Raw genomic sequence first — 14,270 nt, 5'->3', positions numbered from 1 at the left:
TGACTTGGTCATTTTAACCCAAAGAGGTTTTGACTTCACTTTGAAGGTACTAATAATTTAGATTACTGACCCTATCTCAGAAACAGAAGGAATCAGTCTTTCACTTCTCATATTTACTTATTTGTTCTTAACCAGGGGACAAATCAGTGCATGTTTAAATGTAATCCAAAAAAATCAATTCAAGCTAAACAACTCTTTAACCTCTTCAGTGAATGTCAACATAAGGACAAAACAGCCAAACAATCCAAACAATTTCAACTACGCAGTTGGATGTTTGTTTTTGATTTTTGTTTTGATCTAGTGAAGTTTAGTTGGAGTTTTCATTTTTTTTAATGCAACCAGAAAAAATTTCCTATTCTCAACAACTTCAGCCTCCACGGTTTAACAAAGTCAGATTTAGAGGTTCAACTTCTTTTCATTAAAAGGTCTCTACATAAGATGTGTAGAATACTGCATACCATCACATAACACATAAGAGACATAAGGCTTTAAAAAATGTTTTGCTTTCTAAGCTATGCTTTGTACATTGGAAAGCTGGACAGAAAGGCAGCAGTTTCTGTCCTGAATAAAATCCTGCAGCATGCCACATTGCCATTTGTTTGCTCTCTCTCAAGGCAAACATTCGTTTTTTTTCATAAATCAAAGTAAAAAAAAGAGGTGATGTCCTGACCAGAGAGTTCTCTTGTGGTCACCTAATGCAATGGTTGATGATCAGAGGACATAGCTGCATGGTGGTTCTCTTCAGTAGCCTTTCATGGCAATGCCTCCTCCAGTGTCATTACGTTGGACCTGATGTATCATGAAGATGGTAATAAGCAGGCCCAGTAGCTATAAAGACAGGTAGATGAACAGGGGGTTAGTTCACAAAACAGGTAGGTGATAATATTAAAAAACTACAGTTCAACAGCACTGGTGGTGAAGCCCGCTGAGGATGACAATGATGTAAATGCTGCTGCTCCAACATGGCAATTACTGGCTTTTACTCAGAAGCTGAAGAGGAATTACCAGCTTTGTTGCTAATAAAGCGGTTAACGTGCTACCTGTATTTATGTGCTACACACTGATGTATAGTCGACACACTTGAGAAGGATTCATGTCTCAGTGCTTGACAGTGGTGTGGCCCAACAAAAAAACAGACTTTTAAAAGCAAAAGGATAAAGAAAATATCATTCCTCTCAGTTTAAATATTTTAAATGTTTTGTTTTTTATTGTAAATAAAACATGGGTTTATCAGATCTGAAAATCAAATTTAAAAAGCAAATTAACATGGGAACTTGGAATGTAGTTTTGTGGGTCAACATGCAAATAACTCAACGTATACTATTGCGCCCATACTTGTGTTAATCATAAAGAATTATTACCAGCAAATATCCACTGGAAATGCAGTCATGACCAAAGGTTTTGGCAGTTGAACGGTCTGTTTTTCTTGGGCTTTCCCTTTTCAGTTTTTATTTTTTCACATTTCTTTGATAGAGTGAAGTTAAGCCTTGAAGGTACAGTAACAACATTACTAAGGAATGAACACTAATAACATTAAACAGTATTTAGCAACAAAAATGTAATCATGTATGCAAATAAGCTAAGATTCTAGCAAATGTCTGAAAAAGCATCTTAGAAATGCAACTAAGAGTTTTTATTTCCAAGATTTTTTTTAAATAAAATAAGATCTTAAAGAACAATGGAGTCACAGTGATATACAGTGATAACCAGTGACAATAAATGAAAACAACAGTGAAGCTTACTGCTGTCACAGCAAATCCAAAGAAGAAGCCCAAAGCGATCTTCAAGAAAATGTCTACCACCGAAAACATGACGTCACCGCAGGACTGCAGAGGAGAATGGAAGATAGTTATTACATGGAAATCTATCAGAATGGCAGACTGTAGTGTTTGGATTAGCTGATAGGGGTTGGGGGATTAAATACCTGTGCAAAGACTTGCGGTGGGCCTCTGGTTCCCTGTAAGAAAACAAGAGGATATTGTGTATTCAAATAGAAACAGTTCATTATTAACTTTCAGATACATATTATAAAATATAAATTACTGTAGGGCAAAACACAGTTACATTTGTCAATGTGGAATGGATGGCTGCAAAATTACTCAACTTGTAATTTCAAAGTGACAATCTGACACTAATTTCAAGCAAAAAGCTTCTTTAGCCAGGAGGTGTATATTATGTCAGAGCCAGGCACAACTCTTAATTGCTCAAGACTTTGGGTGTCTGCCACGGTGATAGTTACTGGATCCTGTTCAGGGAGGTTGCTGTGGTCTGCTCTTACTCCTATTAGCCACTGAGCATTGTTCAAATTCAAATTCAAATCAAATTCAAATTTTATTTGTCACGTACACAGTCATACACAGTACGATATGTAGTGAAATGCTTGGACAACTGCTCGTGACCTAAAGAAAACAAAAAAAAGGAAAGGCTATGAATAAGATAGGAAATAAATATGAAAAATTAAAAAGGGTAAATTTAACTAGGAAGGAATAAAATATAAATTAAGGTTAAAAATGAAATAACTGTACAACACAAATTAGAATGAAGGGTAAATTTAACTGGGAGAATAAGATAAAATATATAAATTAAAGTTGAAAATAAAATAACTGTACAACAAAATACACAATATAGAACTATATAAGAATGTATGAAGAAATCTAAATATAAATAATATATACACAATAACAGCAGCTGTACAAGTATTAACCGGAAATGAAGAATATAGTGACCAGTGTTGTGCAAAAACAAAGTCCAGAAAGTCCAGTGTGTGTGTAAGAACTGTATGTGTGGGTCAGTACTGTGTGGTGGTGTGATTGAGAGACCGTATCGCCTGCGGGAAGAAGCTCCTCCTCAGTCTCTCTGTGTTGGTCTTCAGGGAGCGGAATCGCTTTCCTGACCTCAACAGAGAGAACAGTCCGTTGTTGGGATGGCTGAGGTCCTTCACGATCTTCCTGGCCTTGGTCCAGCACCGCCTGCTGTAGATTGAGTGCAGGTCAGGGAGCTCGGAGCGGATGGTGCGCTCAGCTGACCGCACAACCCTCTGTAGAGCTCGTCTGTCCTGCATGGTGCTGTTCCCGAACCAGGTTAAGATGTTTCCCGCCAGGATGCTCTCTATGGTGCACGAGTAAAAGTTCCTGAGCACCTTGGAGGGCAGTTGGAAGTCTCTCAAGCGTCTGAGGTGGTAGAGACGCTGTCGGGCCTTTTTCACCACGGTGTTGATGTGACAGGACCATGACAGGTCCTGCGTGATGTGAACTCCGAGGTATTTGAAGCTGTCCACTCTCTCCACTGGGCACTCGTTGATGACGGGGGTCTGGTAGTTCCTCTTGTTGTAATGTGTTGCCTCCTTCTTCCATATGCTCTTCCAGTATTGCTCTGTTTCTAGCCTTGGTGGTGCTGTTCTCACATTGTTCCCCTGCCACACGCCTTAGATGGTTCTGTGGAGAACAGCTGGTTAATTCTCCTGCCTTGCATTTCTCTTGTATACCTCCTCAAGTGGCTGGCCAAGGCTGTGAGTCTTTGCTTGTCAGTTTTCTAGGTATCGGGTATGGACAGTACTTGTTAGGCACCTTCTTCATCACAGCTTTCTGCAGCTCAGATATTTTGCTAACTCCCGTCTATACTACCTTGATCTTGGCCTCTTGTCTCCTTCTCGATGGAGGGTACTGCTCCTTGTGGCTGTTCATCTTGTAGCCAGGGAGCTCAGTGATCACTGCTGCCAGAGAGTAGATCGATTGGTTTTGGTTATGGTCACAGTAGGGATTGCCCGCAGTGCTGTATTCACATATTTTGTTGGCCTTCAGAGGGTATTTCACATAGCCTTGGTAATCGACCAGGTGAGCTGTTCTCGCCTTCAATGTAGCAGTTGTTCTTCTTGCTTGGTACCCAATCCAGAGGGTGGAGATGATGATATCTCCCCCCTGACCTAATTTTCTGGCTTCCCCTTGCCGTAGCATTTGCAGTGTACCTTGTCAATCTCTAGTTGTGATGGTAGTTTCTTCTTCTGGATGTTGGAAAACTAAGCTACTAGTTGTTTCACCATTAGTGTAGATAGCAGAATTAGTCATTTCCTGATATCCTTTGTTTTTTTTCTTAAAATCCAGTTTTATTTTATAAAACTAACCTGAGGTCTGGTTTTGCATGAGTGATATTCTCCATTTCCCGGATTTGGAGGAATGCATTTACAGGAACTGGGAATTTCCTCACCCCAGTTGTTAGCGCTCACTATTCCACAGCATTTCATCTGTTAACACATGAGAGAATGACTTCAAATAATTGAAAATACTCAATGAAGTTCTGCACTAATGTAAATGTGTCAATAAAGTAACTATAATGTAATTATTAAAAAACAATTCAGTCGAAAAATAATTAATAAAAGGTTTTCTGTGTAAGGTGGAGTCAAAAAGTTACTTGACACCAAGCATAAAAAGAAAAAAATATTATCTGACTAAAATTTCAGTTCAGTCCAGTTCATTTTTATTTCAAACGTGTATATTTGCCAACATTTTGTCATATCATTCCATTCTTTTGTTTGAAAAGGAATAGACAGAAGTATACACTTATTTGGCCCTACCCCCACAAATTTTACATCTCATTCATTTAGTTTTCTTTTAGTCTCAAATTAAACAAATTTGGTTGATCTCCCCTATCAGGGTTGGTCCTTGATCACTTCTGAGCCCTTCCAGTACCACTGCTATTCAGATCACTACCTGTAAGTCCTGTATTGACTACTTGTACAAGTAAATTTGGGATTTCACCACACACTTCAGCAGACATTGGACATGGCCCTCTGTATCCTCGCTATTCTGGCTATATTGGCTATTCTGTTCTATTTGATTCTACTGTCATCAGGTTAATAGTACAAAGAACATTACAGGTTGCTGTAAGGCTTCAAGCATATCTCTCAAGGATGGTTCTTTCATGTAGGGCTCTGCTAGTTCACTAGAGGTACTGTGGAAGATAGTCTTTGTCTGCAAAGAAAAAAAGAATATATTTAGTATCACGGTAAACAGATGAGAAGCTATATTATCAACAAGACAGACAGAGAAGGACAAAAATCTCAAATATGCAATGAATGAATACCCAAAAACAAGAATAATTAAAGTAGAAAAGAAAACAAATTCTATTTCTAAAATTATTTACTGGCTTCTTGTAATTCACTGATGAATTTCCCACAAGAAACATTACTAATATTTTCCATACTATCCATTAGGCCCTATGGTCATGTCCAATTAGGACAATTCATTAATACAGGCAATTGTTAATGTGTGTGATAGCATTATTAAGGTGGAAAGCAAAAATGAATAAATAATTAAAACTATGTTGCTGAGAGAAAGGCAAGGGTTTTTTTTTATTTTTATTTCAGACACAGAAGGCCACTAGATAACAGTAGTAACTGTAACAGAACCACAGATGTAAAGTAATACAAAGAAAGAGAGAAAATGTGATGAAGAAAACTTGCATCAAGAAAAATTATTGGACAGGCAGAGAGGAGAAGAGATCACCTGGTTTCTTTTGACCGCTACAACGATGCCAAAAATCATCATGATGATCATTCCAATGCCCATAAATCCTGCAAACTGTACATGAAGGAATGTTAAGAACATTAAAAGAATCATCACTTTGTTCTTGTTTTGTTCATTGTGAAATTAAAAGCAACAAAAAATAAACAGGTATCACATCATTATCTTGTTTGATGCAGGGGTCCTGTACTTACTGTTTTGAGGACGAGGGCTTTCTCAGAGCAGGCAGCGTAGATTCCCAGGGAGGAGACACCGAGGACACCAATGGCAAAAACCCATGCCCAGCCCAAGCCTGGCATACCAAATGCTGACAACTGCTCGAGAAAGAACAGGAAACAACACAAACATTGCATTGATCCTTACTTCTTGGAATAAGCAAAAGCAAACAAAGTTATCAGTAACATGCTAGACATGAATCTCTGGTTCACATCAGATTGAGTCTCCCTACTAATATCTGTGCCATCTAGCCATGCTACCATAGATCATAAGGCAAGCATTTCAAAACCTAAACCAGGCCATGCCAGGACCATCCAGTAAGTCACATTCAGTGAAGAGGCCATCCACTGTAGTACCTTCTCAGGTTAGAATAAATTTGCAGTTGTTAGGCTTAACTAGCACAACATCAAATTTACTGACGTTTTAGTAAAGAACAGGTCGAATCAGACAGTGTTAACAGACATTTATAAAACTGTAAAGTTTTAGTCACAGTCTTCGTTCTGTGAAGCAAAGACAGCAGTGTGTGGATTAGTCATTTTTAAAATGACGTAAAATGTGAGGGTTGTCCACTGGGAGCGCTGTGGAACACACCAAAAGCAGATCAGCAGGCAAAGACATCAGTGGAGACATCCTCTCTGCTTTAAAGCCTCAAACTTTCCTTTCTGATTAAGATTATAATTAGGGTGCATGAGGTGACTGTGAGCCATCTCTCAGTAATGCTGCTTTCCATAATGCACTGAGCACTTTTCTGCTGCTCCAGTCCTTCCAGCAGCAATGTGATTTCATTCTGCACATGACAGCTTATAGAAAACTGTTTATGTAAAATATATAACTTAAAAATGGTTATTGATATTAAAACTACTGCTTTTTGTTATAAACACAATAACAGAAAGTTGAAATACATTGTGTAGGGCAAAAACACAAACTGGTTCATACTGGAGCATATATATGGATATCAAATTTCAGCTCATTAACAATGAACATCGTGGAGATTGTTATCCCCCAGATGACTGCCAGACTCACAGGCTACAGGATATGACTGTAAAACCTAATTACAAGTCCTGGAAATGAACTGGAGAAAAAAAAGAGAAAAAAAACTGTAGATAAACAAACAAACAAACAAAAAAACACTATTTCATTTGGTGACAACAATGAGCCAAAACATGTACTCCATTAAAAGATATAATTTGCTGCTCTGTGTTTCTGGTTTGACAATTTTGTCAGAGCCAAGCTGTAATTACTGTTACAGAGAAAATGAGTTGTGAGAGCGTTAACTTCCCCCAGGTAGCATCTGTTCTGTGTTAAGAGCAGAAATGAGAGCCTCCACTACATCTGGACAGCTGCCTGATTCTATATAAACACGCCGAGTCCTTCACATTGGCTGAATCTAAACATTTCGAAATGAGTGTTTTCCATTTCACGTGCGTGCTTTTAGAGAATTATCGTATACACATCATGTCCTGACTAAATCTGGTTCGGGGCTCAATGCAAACCAGCTGCTTTTGTCTTTAGAGTGTTTGTTTCAAAGCATTACTGAACTCTGTTTTTATAGAACTCTTTCTTATCAGTACAGAACAAAGATCCAACCATAACCTGTCATGACTTTAAGAGTGGTTCATGATTAAGTCAACACAGATAAACACTTGATTATTGTATCACCTGATGAAGGCAAACTAAAAACACAACTTGCAGTGAGTGTTTACCGAAAATAGATACTAAGCAAGGGGGGAATTATTCTGGCTTAAAGCCAGACCTGATTTATTATTCCAGACTTTGACAGGAAGACGGCCACATGGTTTATGTAAGAACACAAGAAAAAACATCTGGAGTGGGAGAGTTGTTTTTATGGTTGGGCTTTCGTAGGTTAACCACAAGAGGAGTAGCTGTTCTCTATTACCTATGCTACGTTATGACAGTCAACGGCAGGGAGTTGAGAGTGGTATCAAAGCAGGACACATGAACTAATATCAGTGAAAACAGACTTATGATACTGATTAAGTCCAAAAGTGTCTTTAGGCAGACTAAAGAAATTTAAATAGTGTGCTCCTTGTGATTTTAGTTCTTTGTTGAAAGGTGACATATTATCATTATATTTCCGCTTGGCTTTCTTTCTAAGCTCCGTATGTATGAGCCTAATAAAATCAACACATTGAATAATCAAAGCATCACTGTGGAAATCCCAATTCCACTGAAGGTATTTTTGGCTAAAAAATATGATTCGCCTTTCTTTTATTCTGTGTCAACAGAGATGTAGTTGATGTTTACCTGCAGAGCCATGGCAGTCGCCCTTACTGCCAAGTAAATCAGCACACATCCCAGGATCTGTGGAAACCGAATCACAGTGTTCAGTTTGTGTTTAACAAAATTAAAGCTCCAAGTATGGTGGACTAAGTGTGCTAAAAAAAACCATTTACAATAAAGGCTTTGTAAACAGTGCACTAAGACATAATTAATAATAAAAAGTGATTATCTTATTTTAAAACTGAAACTTGCATGGTTCAGCCAGGAAAACCTGCCACATTTCAGGGAAAACACCCTTAAAGCACTTCAGCCATTTTACACCTTTAAAGCATGTCAGCCATTTTAGGTTACACAATCTCTCTTCCTGAGCTGTGTAATCCTGCATGCAAGCATTAAGAGCTTTTGTCACTTCTACACTGCACAACCTGAGGGAGACAAAGAGCTAAAAACCTGATCAGAGACTTCCTCAGGCCTAGGCATATTTCCTGGCTGGTGAAAACACCCAAGAAACATGGATCTGAAACTGTTCCAGACCCAGACTATTATTATTATAAAAGTAATTTAATATAAGATTTTTGTTTTATGTAATTTGATTTTAAAAACTGTTTTTTCAAAACATTATTACAAGTAAATGTTTTTTTTGTTTGCATGTTTTGTGTAAATGGATGGAAATAAAATCAATAAGCATGAATAAAAAGAAAAACCTCTGTGTTAAAAATTGAAAATTAATTATCTTTTAAACCACATTTCTCATTTTATTCTGTTTGACTGCACAAGCTCATTGTTTTTTGTGTTTTTTAAAATCATTTTTAGTTCTCTTACTACAAAGACGTTAAAAGGCTAATCAAAGCAAAAACAGCTTCTTCAAACTCCACCTTTTTTCCCCCACCCTTCCTTTTTTCCATTAGGGTAAGCTAAAAAAAATAATTAACAAAGGAGAAGAGAAGCTGCTCGGTGTTTGGCTGGTGGACTGAAATATGACCCTGTTTTCTTCTGCTTTGTGTTTGTGTGTGTGTGTGGGGGGGGGGGGGGCTTTTTACTGGAAATTACTGAGCTGAGCAGTTAACCACATTTGTATTTGATTGCTGTTTTGGAAAAATATTTTGAACATTGAAGCATGTCTTCATTAATATGATCAAATTTGATGATCATATTTAGTTTTTGGGTTTTTTTGTATAGTACAACAATTTTAGTTAAAGCTGAAGGGTTTTTTTTTCCTAGTTCATCCTTTTTTAGCATAAAAATCATGTAGGAGCTATTCACAGCAACTTCATGGCTTTACTTTGTTTGTTTTTGTTTTTTACAAAGTTTTTTCTTGTTATTTTAGTTATATTTACATATTTGAAATAAACTCTATTCTGTTCTACTTTATAACATAACGTACGTAAAATCGTCCTGGAAAACTGAACAAAACACAAAAATATTTTTTAAAGTTTAAAATTAAATTAGAAAGAACGTTTTGACTTACCATAAACAGCACATTGAAGAAAATAAAAATGCACTTGATGCATCCATTAATTTTCCCCATTTTCACTTTTTAGAGAGTGTCTCACAGGAGGTGAAGCAGTGAGGTTGTAGCTCAGAGTGTAATGATGTACAGGTTTGCGTGATCTGATAAACTCCGCAGACAGAGAATGTAAGGGGAAGTAACACACAAAGAGCTGCCCTGTAGCCAAGCCCTCGTACGGGACAGCCTCCTCAGACATGCACTAATAGAAAAAACTCAACTTTAAACTGGAGCTTAAAAACTGGAAACAAAACAGAAAAAAGGCTGATTATAAAACTGCAGTGAGCATAAAGCAAAAGATTAAAGTTCTGTTATTTGGTTTTAATCAGCAGCCCCAAGCTTAGCCCATCGCCTCTCTCATTTGTGGTGCACGTGTAAGGACAACATGCTGAAAGGTTGCCAGTGATTTTTGCTTTTTACAGTGACATAAAAAATCAACTTAATTAACTTCTCATTTGAATAAAAGTTAAATAGCTAAAAGATTAATTTACCAGGATACACACAATTTATTAATCCTTTATTTATCCAGGTAAAAAAAAATCTCATTGAGATTAAAAATCTCATTTCCAAGAGAGACCTGGCATCAAAATGCAACTGAAAATGCAAATAGAAAAACTGTCTGCAGCGAAAAGTGAATATCCTGATTACATTTTACTTGTCTGTGCAGACTCAAGTTCTACCCAGATCATTTAACATGATGATGTTTGGAGACACCCTGGCAGATATGAACAGGAATTTTATCAAAATATAACACTACTGATAAGCACAGCAATGTTCCTGCAGAGGAATTGAATCTGCTTGCACAATTTAGTTTTTTTAAGAACACAGCAGTTTTCTTAAATATATGGTCAGTGTTGTTTCTCGCAAATATATGAAAGAAATATTGCATTTCTTGGTTGACTATGCTCAGCAGACGTTTGAAAATAGTGAATGAATCTATTTGTTTGTTTGTTTGTTTGTTTGTTATTCTTTTCCTTCCAATAAAGTTTGTTAGATTTGGTTAAAAAAATAGTAAAAGTTGAAAACAGTTGTGGTTATAATTAAGGAAATCATATGGAAACCAGAAAACCAGATGTTATGAGAGCCAATCTCAATATCAACAGATGTAGTCTGAAATAACTAAGATTTTTGTTACCTTTTGTCAAACAAAAATATTGAGTAGTACACAGAAAGTTTTAGTCACGGCATCTACTTGCTACATTTACAGAAACAGGTGTTGGCTTGTAGTCTGAAAACTGATAGAGATGAGCCTTATACCTCTGATTCTGCTTTCAGAAACACGTGGTTTCAAAAACAAGTATATGATTAAAAAAAATAACATGTTCTCATGAAACACTGGCCTGGACTTAGTGGCTTTTAGCCTCATGACATCCACCACATACCCAGCCAATCATTAAACAAGGTTTGGTTGCATTTTAGCACATAGTCCAGATTATTATTTCCATGTTGGTATACCAAAAGGGGAAAATATTGATGTATAAGGGTATATGTGAGCTTGTCCTTACCCCAAGCAGCAATGACTAAAGCATGATGCTCATTTTGCAAATCCTGCTCCCATTTACATTAAAACAAAGACAAAAAGGCTATTGGTATGTGCTTAATTTAGAACTCACAAGAGATAAAAGCTCTCCTTACGCTGCAAAAACAGAAAAAACCCATCCGAGAAATTGCTACAATATCAGGAGAAGAAAAATCTACATTTGATACACCTTGAGAAAGAAAGAAAGCACTGGTGAACTCAGCAACCTGAAAACACCTGGACATCCATGGAAGACAGCAGTTTTGGATAATCGCAGAATCATTTACATGATAAACAGAAACCTCTTCACAACACTCTCCAGGAGGAAGATGTATCTATATCCAAGTCTACCATAAAAACAAGACTGGATGAAAGTAAATACAGAGGATTCACTGCAAGAGGCAAGTCATTCATAAGCCTCAAAGACAGAAAGGCTAGATTGGACTTTGCAAACAAAAAAAAAAACAAAAAAAAAAAAAACATCCAAAAAAGCCAACACAGTTCTGGAAAAACATTCTTTGGAAAGACAAAACGATGATCAACCTCTATTAGAATGATGGCAAGAAAGAAGTATGGAAAAGGTGGGGAATAGCTCATTATCCAAAGTGTACCACATCACTTATAAACCACAAATAAACTGCAACTGAAAGCTGCTGCAGTAAAGCCTGGCAGAGCATTAAAAAGGAGGAAACCCAGCACCTGGTGATGTCCATGAGTTCAGGACTTCATGCTGTCATTGTCAACAAAGGATGTTCAAGCAAGTATTAGTAATGAGCATTTTAGTTTCAATTATTTAATTTATCCGATTACTTTTGAGCCCATTAAATGAAGGGATTGTGTTAATAATCAAATCAAATCAAATCAAATCACTTTTATTGTCACATCACATGTGCAGGCACACTGGCACAGCACATGCGAGTGAAATTCTTGTGTGCGAGCCCCACAAGCAACAGAGATGTGCAAACACTACAACACAAACGAGCAAAATACAAGAATGGCCAACCTGAAACTAATAAATATATGTACAATATATAATAGTGTATGCATTTCTGGATGTGTATACTAAATATTTTCCTACGTGTGTGTGTGTGTGTGTGTGTGTGTGTGTGTGTGTGTGTGTGTATACACATTTTTACAAATTAAATAGTAAAAAAAAATAAAATAAAAAAAAATAAAAAATAATAATAATAATAATAATAAAATATATAAAATATACAGAGTTGAATATGTGCAAAACAAGTGGCATTTATATACAGTGTGGAGTGCATAATGTTGAAGTTCCAGTAGTGAAGCTGAGGTGTCTATGACGTGTTCAGCAGTCTGATGGCCTGATGGAAGAAGCTGTCTCTCAGTCTGCTGGTACGGGACCGGATGCTGCAGAACCTCCTTCCTGATGGAAGCAGTCTGAACAGTTTATGGCTGGGGTGACTGGAGTCCTTGATGATCCTCCCCGCTTTCCTCAGGCAGCGCTTCCTGTAGATGTCTTGGAGGGAGGGAAGCTCACCTCCAATTATCCGTTCAGAGCACCGCACTACTCGCTGGAGAGCTTTGAAGTTGTAGGCGGTGCTGTTGCCATACCAGGTGGTGATGCATCCAGTGAGGATGCTCTCAATGGCACAGTGATAGAAGGTCCTGAGGATGCGGGGGCTCATGCCGAATCTTTTCAGTCTCCTGAGAAAGAAGAGGCGCTGCTGCGCCTTCTTCACTGTTTTGTTTGTGTGTACTGACCACGTAAGATCCTCAGCCAGATGTACTCCAAGGAACCGGAAGCTGCTCACTCTCTCCACAGCAGCGCCGTTGATGGTGATGGGGGTGTGTACTTCTCTGCACCTCCGGAAGTCCACTATCAACTCCTTTGTCTTTGCGACGTTGAGGGTGAGATGGTTGTCTTGACACCAGTGGGTCAGGGCGCTGACCTCCTCCCTGTAAGCCGTCTCATCACCGTTGGTGATAAGACCCACCACTGTAGTGTCGTCCGCAAACTTCACAATGATGTTGGAGCTGTTAGTGGCTGTGCAGTCGTAGGTGTAGAGTGAGTACAGGAGAGGGCTCAGTACACACCCCTGTGGAGCACCAGTGTTCAGTGTGATGGGGGATGAGGTGATGCTGCCCAGTCTGACCACCTGGCGTCTGTCAGACAGGAAGCTAAGGATCCAGCTGCAGAGGGAGCTGCTCAGTCCTAGATCCTGCAGTTTCCTGTCCAGCTTCGAGGGAACGATGGTATTGAATGCTGAGCTGTAATCTACAAACAGCATCCTCACATACGTGTCTCTCTTCTCCAGGTGTGACAGGGCAGTGTGTAGTGTCAGGGCTATGGCATCATCAGTGGACCTGTTGTGGCGGTATGCAAACTGTAGAGGGTCCAGTGAGTCGGGTAGTGCAGAGCAGATGAAGTCCCTGACCAGCTTCTCGAAGCATTTGCTTACGATGGGGGTCAGGGCTACAGGTCGCCAGTCGTTCAATGAGGAGATGGTGGAGGATTTGGGTACAGGGACGATGGTGGCCATTTTGAAGCAGGCTGGGACTACAGACAGAGAGAGGGAAAGGTTGAAGATGTGCGTGAACACTCCAGCCAGCTGAGCCGCGCATGACCTGAGGACGCGGCCGGGAATCCCGTCCGGACCAGTAGCTTTGCGCGCGTTCACCTTCCTGAAGCACTTCCGCACATCCTCCTCAGACACAGTGTGCGCACTGACATCATCCGCGGTGCGCACACTGTCCGGTCTCATGGTGTTCGCTGCGTCGAATCTAGCGTAGAATACGTTTAGATCCTCACACAGAGAGGCCGTGGTCTGCGGTGTGCTGGTTTTCCCTCTAAAGTCTGTGATCGTGTTTAGTCCCTGCCACATACTCCGAGGGTTGTCAAACTGTTGCTCCACCCTGTCCCTGTACTCACGTTTGGCTGCTTTGATCATCTTCCGGAGTTGGTAATGTGCGTGTTTGTAGTCCGATGTGTTCGCGGAGGCAAAGGCGGTGTTCCGTGCCGCCAGTGCCGCGCGAACATCTCCGTTAATCCAGGGTTTTTGATTTGGGAAGGATTTGACTGTTCTGGATGGGACGACATCTTCCACGCATTTCCTGATAAATCCACAGACTGAGTCTGTGTATTCATCAATGTCTCTGGCGGCCACGTGAAACATTTCCCAGTCCGCGTGATCAAAACAGTCCCGCAGCGCAGACTCCGATTGGTCCGTCCAACAGTGCACCGCCCTCCGGGTTGGAGCTTCCTGTTTCAGCTTCTGCCTGTAGGCGGGCAGGAGCAGGATGG

General features: G+C 39.3%; 1 protein-coding gene across 1 annotated transcript; it reads right to left on the bottom strand.

Annotated features, from left to right (window-relative positions):
- LOC120736076 (tetraspanin-8-like) lies at positions 1 to 9,613 on the bottom strand. Its single transcript, XM_040036037.1, has 9 exons — positions 9,445 to 9,613; positions 8,001 to 8,057; positions 5,714 to 5,833; positions 5,502 to 5,576; positions 4,872 to 4,967; positions 4,121 to 4,240; positions 1,925 to 1,957; positions 1,743 to 1,826; positions 1 to 828 (listed from the first exon to the last, which is right to left on the bottom strand). Exons 1-9 carry the CDS (start codon positions 9,502 to 9,504, stop codon positions 742 to 744), a joined length of 732 nt encoding a protein of 243 aa, XP_039891971.1. The 5' UTR covers positions 9,505 to 9,613; the 3' UTR covers positions 1 to 741.
- Between the last annotated feature and the right edge of the window lie 4,657 nt (positions 9,614 to 14,270).

Source organism: Simochromis diagramma, unplaced genomic scaffold, assembly GCF_900408965.1.
Source record: "Simochromis diagramma unplaced genomic scaffold, fSimDia1.1 OVJJ01000816.1, whole genome shotgun sequence".
Taxonomy (NCBI): Eukaryota; Metazoa; Chordata; class Actinopteri; order Cichliformes; family Cichlidae; genus Simochromis; species Simochromis diagramma.
The sequence above is the reverse complement of the archived record's forward strand: the minus strand, read 5'-3'. Positions and strand labels throughout refer to the sequence as shown.